Raw genomic sequence first — 17,359 nt, forward strand, 5'->3', positions numbered from 1 at the left:
TGCGGAAACTGCTCGACAGACCATGGGGACACACCAGCGACACATTAGTGGGTACACCGTGCGGCGACGATTGACGAGCAGACACCTCCACTGTCACAGGCCACACCGAGGACCCATTCTGACACCACGTCATGGTCGGGACCGTCTTCAGTGGGCAACACAGGACAGCATTGGAGAATAGTCCTCTTCTCAGACGAGAGAGAGAGAGAGAGAGAGAGAGAGAGAGAGAGAGAGAGAGAGAGAGAGAGAGAGAGAGAGAGAGCAGCTCGGTACATTGATCAAGTCTTGAGACCACACGCCATACCTCATTTGGCACGTCGCCGCAACCACGAGTTTCAGCATGATAACGCCAGTGACCACACTGCGAGAGCACCAGCAACAAGAGACTTCCTCCAGCAGAATGGCATCAAGAACCATACAGTGTCCTGCCCTCAGTCCCGATTTAAATCCCATTGAGCACCTGTGGGACGAGATTCAAAGACGGCTGAATGACGTCCGACCAAGGCCGACAGCTGCAGCTGAACTGCGTCAGGCGTTCCTCAGAATGTGGACTCAAATGCCTATATGGCCTTCATCACCCGCCTCATCCATTCCATGTATCGACGTTGCACGGCAGTCATCAATGCACATGGCGGACCCACGAGATACTGACTTGTGATGCTATTTTCTCAGAGACTAGTGTTGTGTTTCACTTCAAGAACATTTGACAATTGTATTACAACCTTGATGATCAGTTTTGCCAAGTTTCATCTTTTTGATATGTCTCAAAGTATGTTTACAGTGTTTGGACAAATAAGGTTTCTCATATATCTATCCATGGTTACGTTTCTTTTGCGGTTAAGTATATATTCAGAATCTGTACAGAGCCAGGGATGCTGTAAACCTGATTAAACAACTCGAAAATTATACTGCTCCACACAAAGGGAAAGCTGACTATTCAAAAGTTGAAGTCATCCTTCTTGTCACGGAAACGTGCAAGGAATGCATGTCTTTGTTTGGTCGTTTCATGATGGACACAGCAAGCTGTTTTGTGTATTTTGTTTTTTGGTGTGCAAATTCGACAAATTACATACGCATATCTATCATTTTGACAAATCATCTCTGTTTTTGCATTGGTCAGCCTATTTTTCCATTCGACATACCTTGATAATACTGATACATTAAACCAAACTCGCTCACAATTGTAAAAAGTATATTCCACGGTCTCAAAAAAGATGAATGAGTTTGTCCGCAGGCTAATTACAGTGTGTTGTTTCAAAGTTCTCATTTCACACAGGGCGACAGAGGGGAAAAGATGAAAGAGTTTGCCCTTTAGATACTTACAGTGTTTTGTTTCAAAGAATTTTGGTTTCTCACAGGGTCAGTCGATCCTAATCATGTTGTCGATCCAGAGCTGCTATCCTTAACTCTCGCCCTCTGGTCAGACATGAGTATGAGATGTATCCTGTATCTCCGGTTGGCATAGGGCCGTCATACATGGCACACAGGGTAAAAGGGGTTGTTGTTGTTGTGTGACGAGAACATAAAGGCTGTCACAGAGGCGTGGTTAGAGGGCCAATCTGCGGATTTCTATAAAAAGTTGCATTAAAAGCTTGGAGGACAAATGTAATAAGTGTATTGAGGTCAATGAAGATTATATTGAAAAATAAAAGTGCAAACGATATTCTGCAACTTGGTCTTATATTGAAGTTGCAAAACTTATTGAACGCCCCTCGTTTGTCACGGCGTGTCACCTTAGTGTTGGGAGGAGGGTGAAGGTCTTGGATGTGTATCACCTGGATCACAGATTTCAGAGACGTAACTGGCATGATATGATACAACTGATCTTGGTTGATAGACGGGATCAAAATCTCGCAACGTAGAATAGTACCACCCTGCATAAATGTCTACACCCCCTTGACTTCTGAGTCCGTAGGGTCAAAGTTCCTGACTTGGGGAACAATGACATATCCTTGGTTGTCATAGCTGTTATGGAGTCTACGTGCTCTTCAAGCGTGTCATCGTCCGAAGGCGACCAAGCTTCCGGAACTATTAGGGTCCATGGCTCAAGAACGGTCGGCTTGGTGCCTAATATCTTCTATAAGGTTAGTATCTGGGAATCCCAAAGCCAGTTACAACAATATCAACCATGTGTGTTGGTTGTTTAACGTCGCAATCGGCAGCATTCCAGCTATTTAAGCGTGAATCAAGTCTGGACCAGACAATCCAGGGATTGATACTGTGAACAACGATCCCTGCCATCAGGGTACAATGACACGCAACCAACTGAGATGCTGAGGCTGACCATCCGATCTATTTTGTCACACCTTACGACCAACACAGGTTGCTTGGAAACTATTCTAACCAAGAATCCCTCAGGGAGGTGTATTAAAGGATTTGGTTTGGTTTGTTTGTTAACGCCGCACTCAGCAATATTCCAGCTATATGACGGCGGTCTGTAAATAATCGAGTCTGGACCAGACAATCCAGTGAGTAACATCATGAGCATCGATCCACGCAATTGGGATCGATGACATGAATCAACCAAGTCAGCGAGCCTGACCACCCGATCCCGTTAGTCGCCTTTTACGACAAGCATAGTCGCCTTTTACAGCAAGCATGGGTTGCTGAAGACCTATTCTACCCCGGAATCTTCACTGGTCGTGACTTAAAGGAATAACTGACAAATAACAACAGCTTCTTAGGACATCTAAATTTTATTTTTTTAGTCATTACATGATCATATTGCCAGTGCAAAAGGATGAAACAAAACATTAACTCATGATAAAACGATTTTTAAAATCCCTTCCATGATTGTGGCTATAAAATATTTCTTGGTTGACATAAGGCAGCTTTCGTCTTCGATATGAATAATCCCCCTAATAAAATGTTTTCGTAAATTGTGACATGGAATCAAACAACTGAACACAAGGGAGCAAAAATTAGAACCATTTTCCATTATGCTCGTGTAAAATATCTTGGAGAAAACTTGGCATAGAGGCGTCACAATTCAAACACTTATTGATGCATTTCGAACTGATACTTGGCGATACGATACATGATACGCCAGCCCATGCATCGATTCGCGATTGAATTCTGTATCATTATCAAAATGTACTATTTTCGTTGTTTTACAAAACAGGCCCCATATCCAACCCGGCTGGCGTTACCTGCCTATTACGAAACAAACTGCAAAATCTTTACCTGCCTGTTACGAAACAAACTGCAAAATCTGACTGCAAAATACTTCACCACTAACACAATTTGAATAAAAGTGTTTGATGCCTGACGCCGAAGAGCCGTGCTGCTGCCATGCCATGCCATACCATGAAGCTAAGAGTGACATATGAGCAAGACTTTGTCATGGCTTCTATAATCTTGAGTCTTGCCATAAGCCGAGTTGACAATCGTTTACTTTGATACCATACCTCTCTGCATAAGATCTGACAACACCTGCATAAAGATTGTATCAGCTGAATCCTGATCGAACTTTGACCTCCCAGATGCGTGGGATCCTAAGCCAGTCAGATGTCAGTTTATCTAAAACGATTACATTTCCTTACCACCTCGATATATCCGAAATGGCAGCAGATATATCCACAATAATGAAAGCATGGCTTTATGTTTTTGCATTCGAAACTCCCCGATCATATTCCTTTTCAATTCAGAAAAAATATATGCATTTCTGAATGCTTCATTCACTGGTTGGGGAAGTTCACCTGAAGCAACCTCCAATGGAGGGGATGTCAGACTTCCACACAGAGAGGTATCCTATCAGAGTAGAAGGTGTGATTTTAATGAGATTGGTTGGAAACTCACTATCAATCTTCAGCATATTTGGGATTCCATCAGCAAAGTAGAGTAATGTTTGAATTTCAGTTGATCAGCAATAATACAGCTATTTGGATAGAAAAAAACAGTGATTGATAGTATGAGCAATGCCCCATTCTTTCTGGTATGGTCGCTATATTGCTGAAATAATGCTGATGCCACATTATATGTTCACTCATTCACTTCTGGGTATAACACACAATCTGACAGAAATCTGCCACTGAATGCTATAACACTGTCACAGGTAGTTTGTTTGGAGCTGCACTCAGAAAAAAATCACCATCACATAAAAATAACAAAGATCAATCTAATTACTTGTTTTACAGATTTTTATTTAATTTTGTTAAATAGCTGAAAGAATGAGCCTGAAAAGTACAAAAAATAACTTCATACAATTTTAAGATTTTTACTAACTCAGTGTGCCTGTTATCATATTTTCTTGTGCATAATAAACACCCAGCTTGTGTGGTTCCTTATTGGAGGGGCACAGTGTTAACCTTTCACTTTAAATGAAGTTTTTGCTGAAGTCAGCCAGACAATAAGGATGTCAATTATACCTGTAAATTTTGAAATAAAAATATTTTTTACAGTTGAAGTATTTTATATTTCTTAGCTGTGAAACAAGTAATATAATTGATCTTGTCTAAACATAAAACTATGCTAAACAAAGAAAAATGAAGATTAACATCATAAGGATCTACCATATGATTGTACAGTCTTGACTATATAATCTTTGGAATCCAATACTATATTTTCAATAAACATACAAAGTCCACATCAGGACTGACCATTTTAATGGTGGGCTCTAAAATCTACTATCTACATCACAGATGTCTATCACCTGACAACCTAGTGTCAGTTCAAATAAAACATGCTCAGTTTATGAAATAGCTCAAAATATACACATTCTTACATACAGTACAGATGAGCACACAGGTGCCATGGGTAACCATAACAACCAGAGAAACATCAAAAAGTATATTTACAACTGTTTGTACAAAATATACTTGTCTTATGACAGTGCCACTGAATGAATGGATTAATTGTGTGTGTGTGTGTGTAAACTCAATGACTTAATGCAATGCTAAAACATATCCAAAGATCTGAATGCAGTTAAAACCTAATGAAAAGAAACTACATTCACAACATAATATCCATCTTATCCTTTAGAGTGAGTAAATTGGGTTAAACGCCCCTATTAACAGTATTCCAGTAATATTACGGCAAGTCAGCTTAATGTGGGAGGAAAGCCCAAAATGATGTTTACCACTTTGGTGAAGCCCAGGAGCACAGGTATTGTGCTGACAAACCTAGAAATATAATCAGGGTAAACGGGGATTCAAACCCACAATCATAGGTTTCTAGCGTGCCCAAGGGACACAACTCTGCACAGCAAATCGCGGCGCCTTAGATGACTCAGCCACCCGTGCCCCCCCTATCCTTTAGAAATTCACAATAATTGGTCTTAAACCAAATTCTTTTTCCAAACAGCACTTAATTCCTCATTTGAAACAAGGAACACAGATTCTTTGATTGAAGAATTACATGGAAAATATGTTACTAAGGCTAAAAAAAATAAGTCTTGGTTCTCAGGGACTGCCTGCATTATCATAAAGTTTGCCACACAAAAACAAAAAATACTAAAATATTCAGTATTCCAGTATTTTACTCAAGGAATACATATATGTAGGGAGGCCCTTTCCCAGGTTGATTGTACTGTTTCTTTGGTTACATAACTGTTTATTTGATTACATACTAGTTTGAACAAGCAAAGAAAAAATGAAAAATAGACACTGGCCGCATGCACTATATTTTAAAAAAAACATTGTCCGAGAACCAATTCTTTTATTTTTTTAAGCCTTAAGGCACAGAGTCATATCATACCATGGAAAAGCACCAGAAAGGGTAAAAAATTAACTTACAAAACATGGCATTGGTTACTTGCTATGGCTTCTGTAGTGCAACATCAATGCCCTATTAACTGTATTAAACACCTTGTTCCAATAAGCATCATTAAACAACTTGACAGTCCATATAATTTTGAATATATTAAGGCTTTTTTTAAAAGAGTGAGTGAGTGAGTGAGTATGGTTTTACGCCGCTTTTAGCAATATTCCAGCAATATCACGGCGGGGGACACCAGAAATGGGCTTCACACATTGTACCCATGTCGGGAATCGAACCCGGGTCTTCGGCGTGACGAGCCAACGCTTTAACCACTAGGCTACCCGACCGCCCCTTTTTTAAAAGAAGACAGCAGCATAGAATGTGTATATAATTGACTAGTAATTATTATCAAAAACATGTTAGTTTCACTGATGTTCGAATTAATTTTGTTCAGTACTGTTTGACCACTGGCAACAAATTTAACTTATTTAATAACATGTATATTTTAAATAAGCGCCCAGGGTGCTTATTACGGTTGTTACGGTATATCAACTTGTCATCAAATGTGTTTAATCAAAGACAGTGTATGCAGGACATAACATATTTAGACATGCCAATTTCATATTTCAATAGACAGGAAAGCCTTCTTGCCAGGTCCATAGAAACCAGAAAATTGCATGTTTTAATGTTTGTCAGTACACAAAATACTCACATAAATTTGCCTGAACAACAGTTTGTAAAGCCTGTCCCTGACATTCAATCATAATATGAGCATATGTTTCAGAATAAAAAACTACAGAAATACAAGATGCTATATGTGTAAATGTTCCATGTAAATGGCCTCAAGCAGTGGAATCATGGTGTGTGAGAATCTTCAACCTTGACACTGATGGGGAGGGAATCCAAGTGATTCTGTCTTCATCAGGTTCAAGACCAGGCCCCATTCCACAAAGCGATCTTAGCGCTAACTCCAATACTTTAACATAGATTTTCAACAATTGTAGTGTAAAGATTACTTTGTGTAACAGGGGCAAAGGTTCGAATCCCCACATGGGTACAATAATTCAAATTCTGGTGCGACCCAGGGTGATATGGATAAAATAATGCTACAAACAGCAAAAAAGAAACTCACTCACTCACTACTTAGACGTTTTATTGCATATTTCCAAGCAGTGTGTGCATCATTTCATGTTCATGTAAACACTATAAATCTTTAAACATTCTTGTACCATTTCACCAAAATGATAAATGACAAAATAGATAAATTAAAAATATTTATTTTCACATACCACGAGTAATCCTTTTTACAATTATTTTCTAACTAAATATAGAAGGGTCAAATTTTGTGTTCATATCGACCATTGAGGAAGGTTTTAAGGAAATAAATATCTATTAAATATTATTCAAATATTTTCCCCCATGGCTAGGCTGAATCCTGGTCTATATATTTTAACGACAACAGTTAATTCATTCTGAAAAGAAGAGTGAGTGAGCTCAATTTGAATGCCACTTTGATCAGTATTTCAGTCATATCCAGGTGTATCGGCTTGGTGTGGGAGGAAGGCCACAGATGACATAGCTTGTAGATGTTTACCCCTTTGCTGAAACCCATTAGCACGAGGATGTAAGTTTTGCTGAAAGACCATGGAATATAAGCAGGTCAAATCAGCAGATCCTTTCACTTCTATGGGAGGCAACTCTGCCTAATGAATAATGGTGTCATAGCCACTCGGCAACTGTGCTACTCTGCAGAAAATAACTATAACAACATAAATGACACTACACGAACAGCAGGTTTCTATCTATTAAATACAAAATGTAATCTTTGTCATAATGTTTAACAAGGAATAATATTTTGTCTGGCTTTAATAAATACATTTTAAGCAACATTGTGAGAAATTGTTATTTAAACTTCATTGCTTTGTGAGCAAAATAAGTCATAATGTTTAACAAGAAATGATATTTTGTCTGGCTTTAATAAATATATTTTCAGCAAGACTGAGTAATCATTACTTAGGCTTCATTGCTTTGGGAGCAAAATCTTATAAAATATAGAGTACATCAGTTTCTAGAACATAGTACCACCAAAGTGATTGTTTTATTTGATGAATCTTTAGGCCAGTTAAAATAACATTCCTGTTTCTCATGACTTTTTTCAAAACTGACTGGGTAGGTAAGATTCTTAAAAAGAATTTAATTTTTTATCAGGTCAGACTTATTTTTTTTACGGAATTCAGGAGTGTAACCTTTGGTTGTTAGGTCAAAACAATAAATTAAATAAAATGCATTGTACATGATTTATGTAATCATCTTAAAGTTGGATTTAGATCAGCAGGTGATAAAATAAATAAAAAATCTTTGCCTTGTTTGGGTCCTTATAAATATTATAAATCTAAAATCTGACAACAGCATTTCATTGTCAAATGTTTTTGTTCTGGACTCATGTTAGAAATCCATAAAAGTAAACACATGGTAAACTTGATTCTACTATCCAACGCAGCCTCTTTAGTTAAGCCCCTTACTGCCTGCAGTGAATAGAGGGACAGTGCCTCAGGTCAGGGTAACCATGGCTACTAATTTGAAATGTTAGTGCAAAAAGTTGGATTCTGGTGCAAAAACGAAATTTGACTTAAAATAAATTGTCCCTGAACAAGGCTTAGAAATATAATAAGAAATGGATCAGTGGTTATTTTAAGGGCAGCAGTTCATGAGAAACAAAATTTTAATCTAATAAGCCTGAATAATTTTTGGTAACAAAATTGGGTCAGCAACCATGGAAACGTCCCAATCTCCATAAACTCTGTGGTCCGACTAGGTACGAGACAACATGATTCCACTCGTGATGATGGTGCTTTGGATTGGAACTTGCATTGATCAAACTGAAGTAGGTGTGTTGTCGAACGGTTCAACTCCATACATCACAGGAGTAGCGGCCCTTGGATTGTAATTTCTTGATGTAATCTGCAGCACTAGCTTTATCCTTGTTGCCCTTCTCGATGATGATCTTCTCCAGTAAGCTATGAACCTCTCTCGCCATGTTCCTCGCATCACTGCCAACATGAAATAGTCATTTGAGAGAGAGTATAGGAAAAGCTTATTTTGGGGGAAACAAAAATAAAGCCGCAACAAAAACATAATATTAAATACATAAAATGACGTATTTGAATAACTAGAGATTAAATCAAATAGGGTCCAATGATAGGAGTGAGTGAGTGGGTATAGTTTTAGGCCCGCTTTTAGCAATAGTCCAGCAATATCATGGCGGGGGACACCAGAAATGGGCTTCACACATTGTACCAATGGGGAATCGAACCCGGGTCTTCGGCGTGGTCAGTAAATGCTTTAACCACTAGGCTACCTGACCGCCCCTCCAGTATAAAGTGTGTAAATGATACGGCTTCATTTCCAAATACAGTAGAAAATGGATATAACGAACTACAAGGGACCAGAGAAATCAGTTTGTTATTTCCGCTGTTCGTTATATACGTTTTCGCTCGGAAACGTCCGCCATCTTGGATAAAACAAAATGCAATGTTGGCTTGTATTAGCAGTGACCACTTCATAGCATTCAATTGATAACATTTCATAACATTCACTTTAGTTTAACAAGGTTGATCCGTCACTGCTGATTGTGTTGATTCTCCGCGATTGTGTTGATTCACCGCTGATTGCGTACAGCCAATTGTCAGTGAGACTTAACACTGAGTGAGATTTCTCAGTTCTCTATACACGTCACTAATTAGTGGTAGATGGGCCCATCGGTGATCAGATATCAGTTTGCTGTATCTGTAAGTTCGCTGTAGAGAGTTTGTTATGACCGTAAATTTTATATGATAATATATAGGAGATAAATCAGTTCGTTGTATCCGTTTGTTGGCTCTATCCGTGTTCATTATATCCGTGTTATACTGTATATGTTTGAGTCTACCATATAACTAGCAAATAAGACTTAATTTTACAGTTGACTTTGAATTGTGAGGTCATTTTGACAAGCGCAAACATGTGAAAATCAATAATGATGTCAACAGGTAGGATTTGGTAGTTGTAACACCGAAGCCTAGACTATATTTTGTTCACCAAAAAGTATCATACTTTTCTTAGGCAGAATTACTACATAAAACTGCTTGTAGGCTACACGGTGCATCGTTAGTAATCTTTTTAGCGCAAATGATGAAATCATGTGATCTGTGATCGGGATATTCCTGATTATTTATAATTGACAATAATTATTACACTTGGGGCATTAGAGGGATGCTTAAACCATGCTTGCTGGGGTTGCACTTGACTAGGCCTGTCATGGTGATTGTGTTAATTAGCACCATGCGCTTCACAGAGTACAGCGGACTGCACCTGTGTCGTATCCAAGAGACGTAGTATGTCTTGCATACATGCTACATTTGTGAGTGAGTCGCATCGGCATTATTTCAGCCATATAGCGACGAGACAAAGTTAACATATTCACAATCGAGTAATCTATGCAAAGTAATATTTCAAAACAATTTATGAAACATATTTGTGCATAACAATATGAGGTATACAGTTTTGAAACACAGGCTTTGGCCACCAGTAACCAAAGCTAGGCTTCCTGCATGATACCCCAGCAGGATTTACGTCATCACTTTAGCCACTGGTGGTGCCAATATTAAAAAATACTCAGCAATGAGTTGGCATAAAAACACTTGTTGATGATAGTTACACCAATTATGATAGGATTACATGACACACAGTGGGGACAATAATTTTACAATACTTTAACCTCCTGGACAGAGCCTTCAATAAATTCAGTTGATAATAGCATCACACCAAATATAAAAAAAAGCATTTAATCATTCACATACATATTTAAAAATTATCATACAGACCAATTTCTTTCAAATAGCTGATGATAAGATGACACGGGAAAAGAGATCTTTCAGATTTACGCATTGATAATGTGAATTACATTTGTGACTGAGAAAGGTAATAATATACGGATAATCCAATATGGTCACCAAGGCAGCTAGCATCAAACTGAATCATATTTTTGTGTGTTTCACGATACCATTGTTGGGATTAGCCATGCAGAGTTCTGAAGATTTTGAAAACAAATGCTTAGAACCACCCCTGACCCCTGACCTTGCACATGTGACTCCCACATTAGTATGTACTCACCCACACACATACACGTGACCTCCATTCTCTAAAACCTCCCAGAACTCTGCCATGTTCTGCTCTATAAGGTTCTGGACGTAGACCTTCTTCTCTTGGTCCCGGGAGAATGCCGTGTAGATCTTGCTCAGACTTCCCTTGGCTTGGTAGTCCTTCAGCTCCTCCTCATAGATGAAGTCCTGGGCCTGATAGCGACAGCCGAAATACAAGATGGTGTCCCCCACCGGCTTACCTGCAGCACCAGAAAACATATGGTAATCCACTGTCCAAAATATAATCCTTTTCACAGAGTGAAAACATTCAGTCAAAAGCACCTCTTACAACGCTCACAAATTCGGAGTTACTTGCCCTTGCCCTTCCTGTTTTCTCTGGAACTTTGAGGCAGGAGATGAAGGGCAAGAAACTTCGAACTGGTGAGCAGAATCTGAGGACTGAGTGCTTTCAATGTGTTAAGAGTATCAAAGATACAGAATCAAATTACAACAGTGTTAAAGAGTACAGTAATCATCTCAATATGGCTGCCATGGCGGTCATGTTTAAAGTTTGATCAGTATTCTGTGAGCACTTTTAAGAGACAGTCCTTTAGCTCCATAAATTCCGTTGCTTCAAGAGTGATGAAAATGTTTTCAACAGAAAGACAGACAGATAGGTGGATGACCAGCCTGAAAATTCATGTGAGATGAAAGTCAGTGATGCTCCACAGTGAGATGCACAACGCTATCCAATGAGGACTCACCCTCCTGCTTCAAGAAGTTCCTTTCCTGTATAAATCCTCGGAACGGAGCTACTCCAGTTCCTGGTCCGATCATGATGACGGGCGTGCTGGGCTTGAAGGGGAGTCGGAACTGGGACTTCCGGACATAGACAGGGACGGTGGGTTTGAGGGTCTCGGTTGGGTGCTTCTTGGCCAGCCAGTTTGTGGCCACGCCCTTCGTCAAGCGTCCTGCTTTGGTGGTGTATTCTACTAGTACAGCGGTGATGTGTATACTCTGTGGGTGAACCTGGCACAGACATTGTTGACAAGGTATTTACTTGGGCATAATAATACATGTAAAGGAAGCCATCAGGTGAGATGAAATGGGGTTTAACGTCACGTCCAAGATTATTGCACTTATATAGCGACGTCTACGCATGAGTGTCAGTGTGGCTGCTTGTACTAGTCCTGACTGATGTTGATTTATAGTGCCGACTGAGATACCAAGTCGCAGTTTAACATGAATACCACGCTCAGACACAGTATACCGACCAGTCCTTGTTTTAGCCCCTAAATGCAGAGCGCCAAGCTGGGTGAGAACAAGTACCATATCTTAACGTCTTTTGGTATGACGAGGCGGGGGATCGAACCCCGACCTTCCGCTCTACCACGAGACCACGGAGGCAGAAAGGAAGCCATCGAGTGTGACCTGAAGACTGGAAGACCTCAAATAACATAGGATCTGAACATGAGACATGGGCTTCTCACTGTGCTGATATAAGAGCAAGATGGGTGAGTGAGTGAGTATGGTTTTACGCCGCTTTTAGGAATATTCCAGCAATATCACTGCTGGGGACACCAGAAATGGGCTTCACACATTGTACCAATGTCGGGAATCGAACCTGGGTCTTCGGCATGATGAGCGAACGCTTTAACCACTAGGCTACCTGACCGCCCCAAGAGCACGATGAGGGTGTTTCACAATCTAGTTCTGTATGTACTGACTTCTGGGTAAATTGCAGTCTTACAAAAACCTCTGCAGAAACCATGACAACATAATGTTTGACATGATGTTCCTTGCTTGTCAAAATTTAGTTCTGTTTGCACTTCAAGTTACCATACTATAACTAGTATAAGTCAATTCAGCCTGATGATATCACTGCCTAAATCAAATCCTTCTAGCTGCACAGCTCTCAGCCACATTTTCTCCATAAAACACTGTGGGCACTGGTGGCCCAGTTGTCTAAGTCACTGCCATTGGCTGTTCAGATTTACATTTCTTTGTCACGCCAGAAAACTATGACTGTGGGTTCAAATCACTGATCACCCAAACTGTTTCTAGGTTTGTCAGCACCATACCCGTGCTCGTGAGTTTCACCAAAGCGGTAAACATCTGAGGCCTGCATCACTTCGGGCTTTCCTCCCACATTAAGCTGACATGCCTCGATATAACTGGAATACTGTTACAAGCAGCATTAAACCCAACTCACTCACTCATGAAACACTACACATCCTTACCTTTGGTGAGGATGAGATGGAGTAGAAACGGGATTGTAACCGTGGCAACAGTTCACATATGTGGTCTATGGGAGGCTTGAGGGATGGTAGATCTTCCAAGATGGCCAGTATGGATCGATGGTCCTTCTGGACCCACTCACTGTAGAGGGCCTGGAACAAGATGAATGCAATGTAAACGTGCGGCAGACTTTATGATCATGTTGGCAGTGCCTGAGAACCAAGACTATTATTGTTTTTAGACATATCTCTGAAAAAACCAAAGTTCGGGTTTTGGTTGACATAGTAAAACCTGAGGGATGCAGTGGCTAAGCAGTAAAACTGAAGGTGTAAGCCTAAAGTTTTACTGGTGAGGTCACTCCTGCCCAAAGGTTTTATGTCAACAAAAAATAAATACAATACAGATGCACTTTTTTTATTTTGCCTTGTCCATATGTGAGTGCAAAAAAATCAGAAAACAATATGTTAAAACCAAAACGTGAAAACTTAATCGAAACATGGCAGCCATTTTCCTCCATTTTGAAGGAAGACAACTCTTACCTCGCCCTTGACAAATGGCATTATGTCACCAAACAAATCAGTATTATACGAAACAAATACACTCAATTCTTCATTATTACCTTGCCTTCTGATGTAGGTGCCAGCATTTTCTGCAAGAACGCCTTATCTTTCTCATCTTCTGCGTATTCAGAGAGCTCACGGAGGACGTGAGTACGAGGGGGGCTGATGATATCGAGGTAGTGGGACAAGGCAGTACGATATGAGCAGGGGCAGGGGAAGGGGTGCTTCTTGCTGGCCTCCTCTGAAACACAAAAGTAAGTCAGGGTTATGAGGGTCAGAGTGCTTAAAGAGTGCTTAGTTTTTTTTAGTAGTTGAACCCTGCCCTCAGCAATATTGCAGCTAAATGCCGACAGCCTGTAAATAATCGAGTCTGGGCCAGATAATCTAATCATTGACGTCACGAGCATTAATCAACGCAACTGGGATGGGATGACATGCATCAACCAAGTCAGTGAGCCTGATCACACAATCCCTCTCTTACGACAAGCATGGGCTACTGAAGATGGATCTTCACAGTGTAGTGAGTGTGTTTGACTTAGTGCAGCTTTGAACAGTATTTCAGTTATATGATGGCTTGATGGGGGAGGAAAGCCTGCTGTCATTTACCACTTTGGTGAAATACATTAGTAAACTGAAGAGGATGGGGCCACCCAAACCCCCTCATGGAAGTGTATAGTAGACATGGGCTAATGACATCAAAATGAGAACCTACATCATGGGGCAAAATATTTTTTTAAAATGTGCACCTGCAAAGCTTTTCACGTGTGCTCTTTGGAATTTAAGTGTGCCAAAAAGAACACTTTTCGATCTCCATACTCAGTGAATGTCACTTCAACATGAGCTTCTTAATAAACCATTGTAATCTAGACGTTTGCCTCCTTCCCTTAAATGAGACTGATAACATTTTTTCAATTTCTGAATCTCTAGGTATATTTAATGAATCATTCTGTGCATTAAGTGTGTTTGTATATTCATTTTGAATCACCTACTTTTGCTCGGGAACATTTATCACTAGCTTCATATAATATGCATCACGAGCCAATTTAAAAAGAGGATTTCCATGTGGACCTTTCAGGATTTAATAGAGTGAGCGAGTATGGTTTTACATCACTTTTAGCAATATTCCAACAATATAATGGTGGGGGACACCAGAAATGGGCATCACAAATTGTACCCATGTCGAGAATCAAACCCAGGTCTTAGCCACGACGAGCAAACGCTTTAACCACTTGGCTACCTGACCACCACCTTAACGATTTAACCATACCATTGGCACTCAAATACAAAGAAACTCCAACTCTGTGTAGTACAGAAACTTCATGTGGCATGATGCAGTGACCCACCCATCAGTGAAATCGTCCTGTCCCGTCACACACCACAACCATGACATCTTGTTTCTGTCTCGAGTTCCCTTACCATCAACATTTGTGAGAGTGATGACTTGATCCAGATCAACATTCAGCCTCTTGCCAATAGCTTCTACCAGCTCAGGGTCATTGATGGGATACACAGCCACATGGTCTCCGGACTCATACCTACAAAGTAAGAAGGTTGACATTGCATGGAACTCTCCATTAAACAAACAAGGGAGACTACTCCAGATAACTTTTGGAGCAATGGAGTATTTGCTCGCATAAGTGAGTGAGTGAGTTGGGTTTAATGCCACTTTTAACAGTATTCCAGTTATATTGCGGCATATCAGCTTAATGTGGGAGGAAAGCCCAAAGTGATGTAGGTCTTAGATGTTTACCACTTCAGTTAAACCCACGAGCACGGGTATGGTGCTGACAAACCTAGAAACATAATCAAGGCGAACCGGGATTCAAACCCACAATCATAGGTAATGAAACTCTACACAGCGAATCGCGGCCTCTTAGACGAATGGGCCACCCATGCCCCCCTGCTCACATGAAATTCTCACAGCATTTTACTCTGGGTATTCAATGAGTGGGCATTAAAAGAATGTTACTTGCATGTACAAATATTATGTTTTTTGTGCTGTTTGCTGCAGAGATTAAACTCACCACCCAATTTGGTAGGATCAAACAAGCTATCATGTGACCTCACACTTCATTTTTGCAACATTGAAACATCGCCAAAGAAACTTGAACCATAGAAACATTAGGAGAAATATGTACGATAAGAAGAGATGTTTCCAATGTGTACCACTTAATGACTAACAATCACTCAAGTGTCTTTATTCTTATCATGATATGCTGCACATGATTTCCATTTTACATTAATCCTGCACGAGACAATTAGTGCATCTCGAGTCTATGACATCACATGTGATGCGTTCATGAGTGAGTGAGTGAGTATGTGAACTGTTGCCACGGTTACAATCCCGTTTCTACTCCATCTCATCCTCATCAAAGGTAAGGATGTGTAGTGTTTCATGAGTGAGTGAGTTGGATTTAACGCCGCTTTTAACAGTATTCCAGTTATATCACGGCGTGTCAGCTTAATGTGGGAGGATAGCCCGAAGTGATGCAGGTCTCAGACGTCTACCACTTCGGTGAAACCCACGAGCACAGGTATGGTGCTGACATACCTAGAAACATAATCGGGGCGAACCGGGATTCGAAACCCACAATCATAGGTTTCTGGCGTGCCCAAGGGACGCAACTCTGCACAGCGAATCGCGGCGCCTTAGACGACTGGGCCACCCGTGCCCCCGATGCGTTCATGAGCGTCGCTTCACACAACATAACAGTATGTTCATTTGTGCATCGAACCAATCTAATATACCAATCTAGTATTCACGTTTCTTTTGTCAGTGAGTCTTTAGGTTTTTTTCCAGCAGGTGAGAGATGGATCTTTTGTATATTATTCACTACTTCATGCATGGGAAACCAGATTATTTATGAGAGTGTTGTATATACAAGCCTCTATTACACTATACAAGCACAACAGCAAACACTGGTCACAGCACAGTGCACAACTCACATGATCAGAAGTACCTCGAACAGAGGAGAGCATTAATTGCGCAGGAATTATACCAGTAATGTCGCAATGCCTGTATTCAATGAGTACATACACATCAGTAAGGAAATATAGATACCAAGCTGAAAAGACAACATTGGGTGTAACCCTATTGGAGACTTTATTGTTTTTGATGCACAATTGTACATTTCTGAAAATGATTGTGTTATAGCGATTGATTTCACGTATTTTGAACAGAAAATTAATTAATCCTGACCTGATCCTGGATCCAGTGATATCGATTTCAATGTGCATACACGACCGTCCTCCGCCCTTGTGGAGCTCCCTGTTGACTTTTATAGGTGCTAGGAATGGATTCTTGGCATCAAATGGCCTGAAACAAACACAACCTCAGATTTATCAAACAGTATGACCAAAGGGGGATTACTCTTGTAACGAGATAGTTCACAGCAGTGCAAACAGACATCTGCCAGTGTGTTCACAATAGTTTTGACAAAAACCAGTTGAGTTGAAAAGGAAAAATAAACAGTGCAAGTCTAGAATTGATTAGTTGATGGTGACAGTCCTGATCTATAATGTTAATTGTCTTATTGAATTAAATAAGGGGAGATAACCCAAGATGATTGACACTTACGGTTTCTGCAGGTTAAAGGAATTGAGTCTGGTAATTTCTCCCGAGAAGATCTTCTCTTTAGGCAGATCTTCGTGTTCCTTCAATGCATACTGTCGAACACTGTGAAACACAACAAATATCACATTGACATGAAGTTACAAGTAGGTTGACTTGGGATTCAACATGTT

The 17,359-nt window shown here is 40.2% G+C and overlaps 1 protein-coding gene across 1 annotated transcript in view; it reads right to left on the reverse strand.

Annotated features, from left to right (window-relative positions):
* Window positions 1-2,680: 2,680 nt before the first annotated feature.
* The window catches only part of LOC124142121 (NADPH--cytochrome P450 reductase-like), a 43,595-nt gene continuing 28,916 nt past the window's right edge, over window positions 2,681-17,359 (reverse strand). The window contains exons 8-15 of the mRNA XM_046510406.2: window positions 17,193-17,291; window positions 16,815-16,931; window positions 15,032-15,150; window positions 13,675-13,856; window positions 13,058-13,207; window positions 11,582-11,846; window positions 10,849-11,077; window positions 2,681-8,747 (exon numbers count right to left, since the gene is read on the reverse strand). Coding sequence (XP_046366362.1) covers window positions 8,603-8,747; window positions 10,849-11,077; window positions 11,582-11,846; window positions 13,058-13,207; window positions 13,675-13,856; window positions 15,032-15,150; window positions 16,815-16,931; window positions 17,193-17,291 — 1,306 coding nt within the window. The 3' untranslated portion in view covers window positions 2,681-8,602. The remainder of the gene's footprint in view (window positions 8,748-10,848; window positions 11,078-11,581; window positions 11,847-13,057; window positions 13,208-13,674; window positions 13,857-15,031; window positions 15,151-16,814; window positions 16,932-17,192; window positions 17,292-17,359) is intronic.

The sequence above is a fragment of the Haliotis rufescens genome, unplaced genomic scaffold, assembly GCF_023055435.1.
Source record: "Haliotis rufescens isolate VD_foot unplaced genomic scaffold, xgHalRufe1.0.p SCAF_15, whole genome shotgun sequence".
NCBI lineage: Eukaryota > Metazoa > Mollusca > Gastropoda > Lepetellida > Haliotidae > Haliotis > Haliotis rufescens.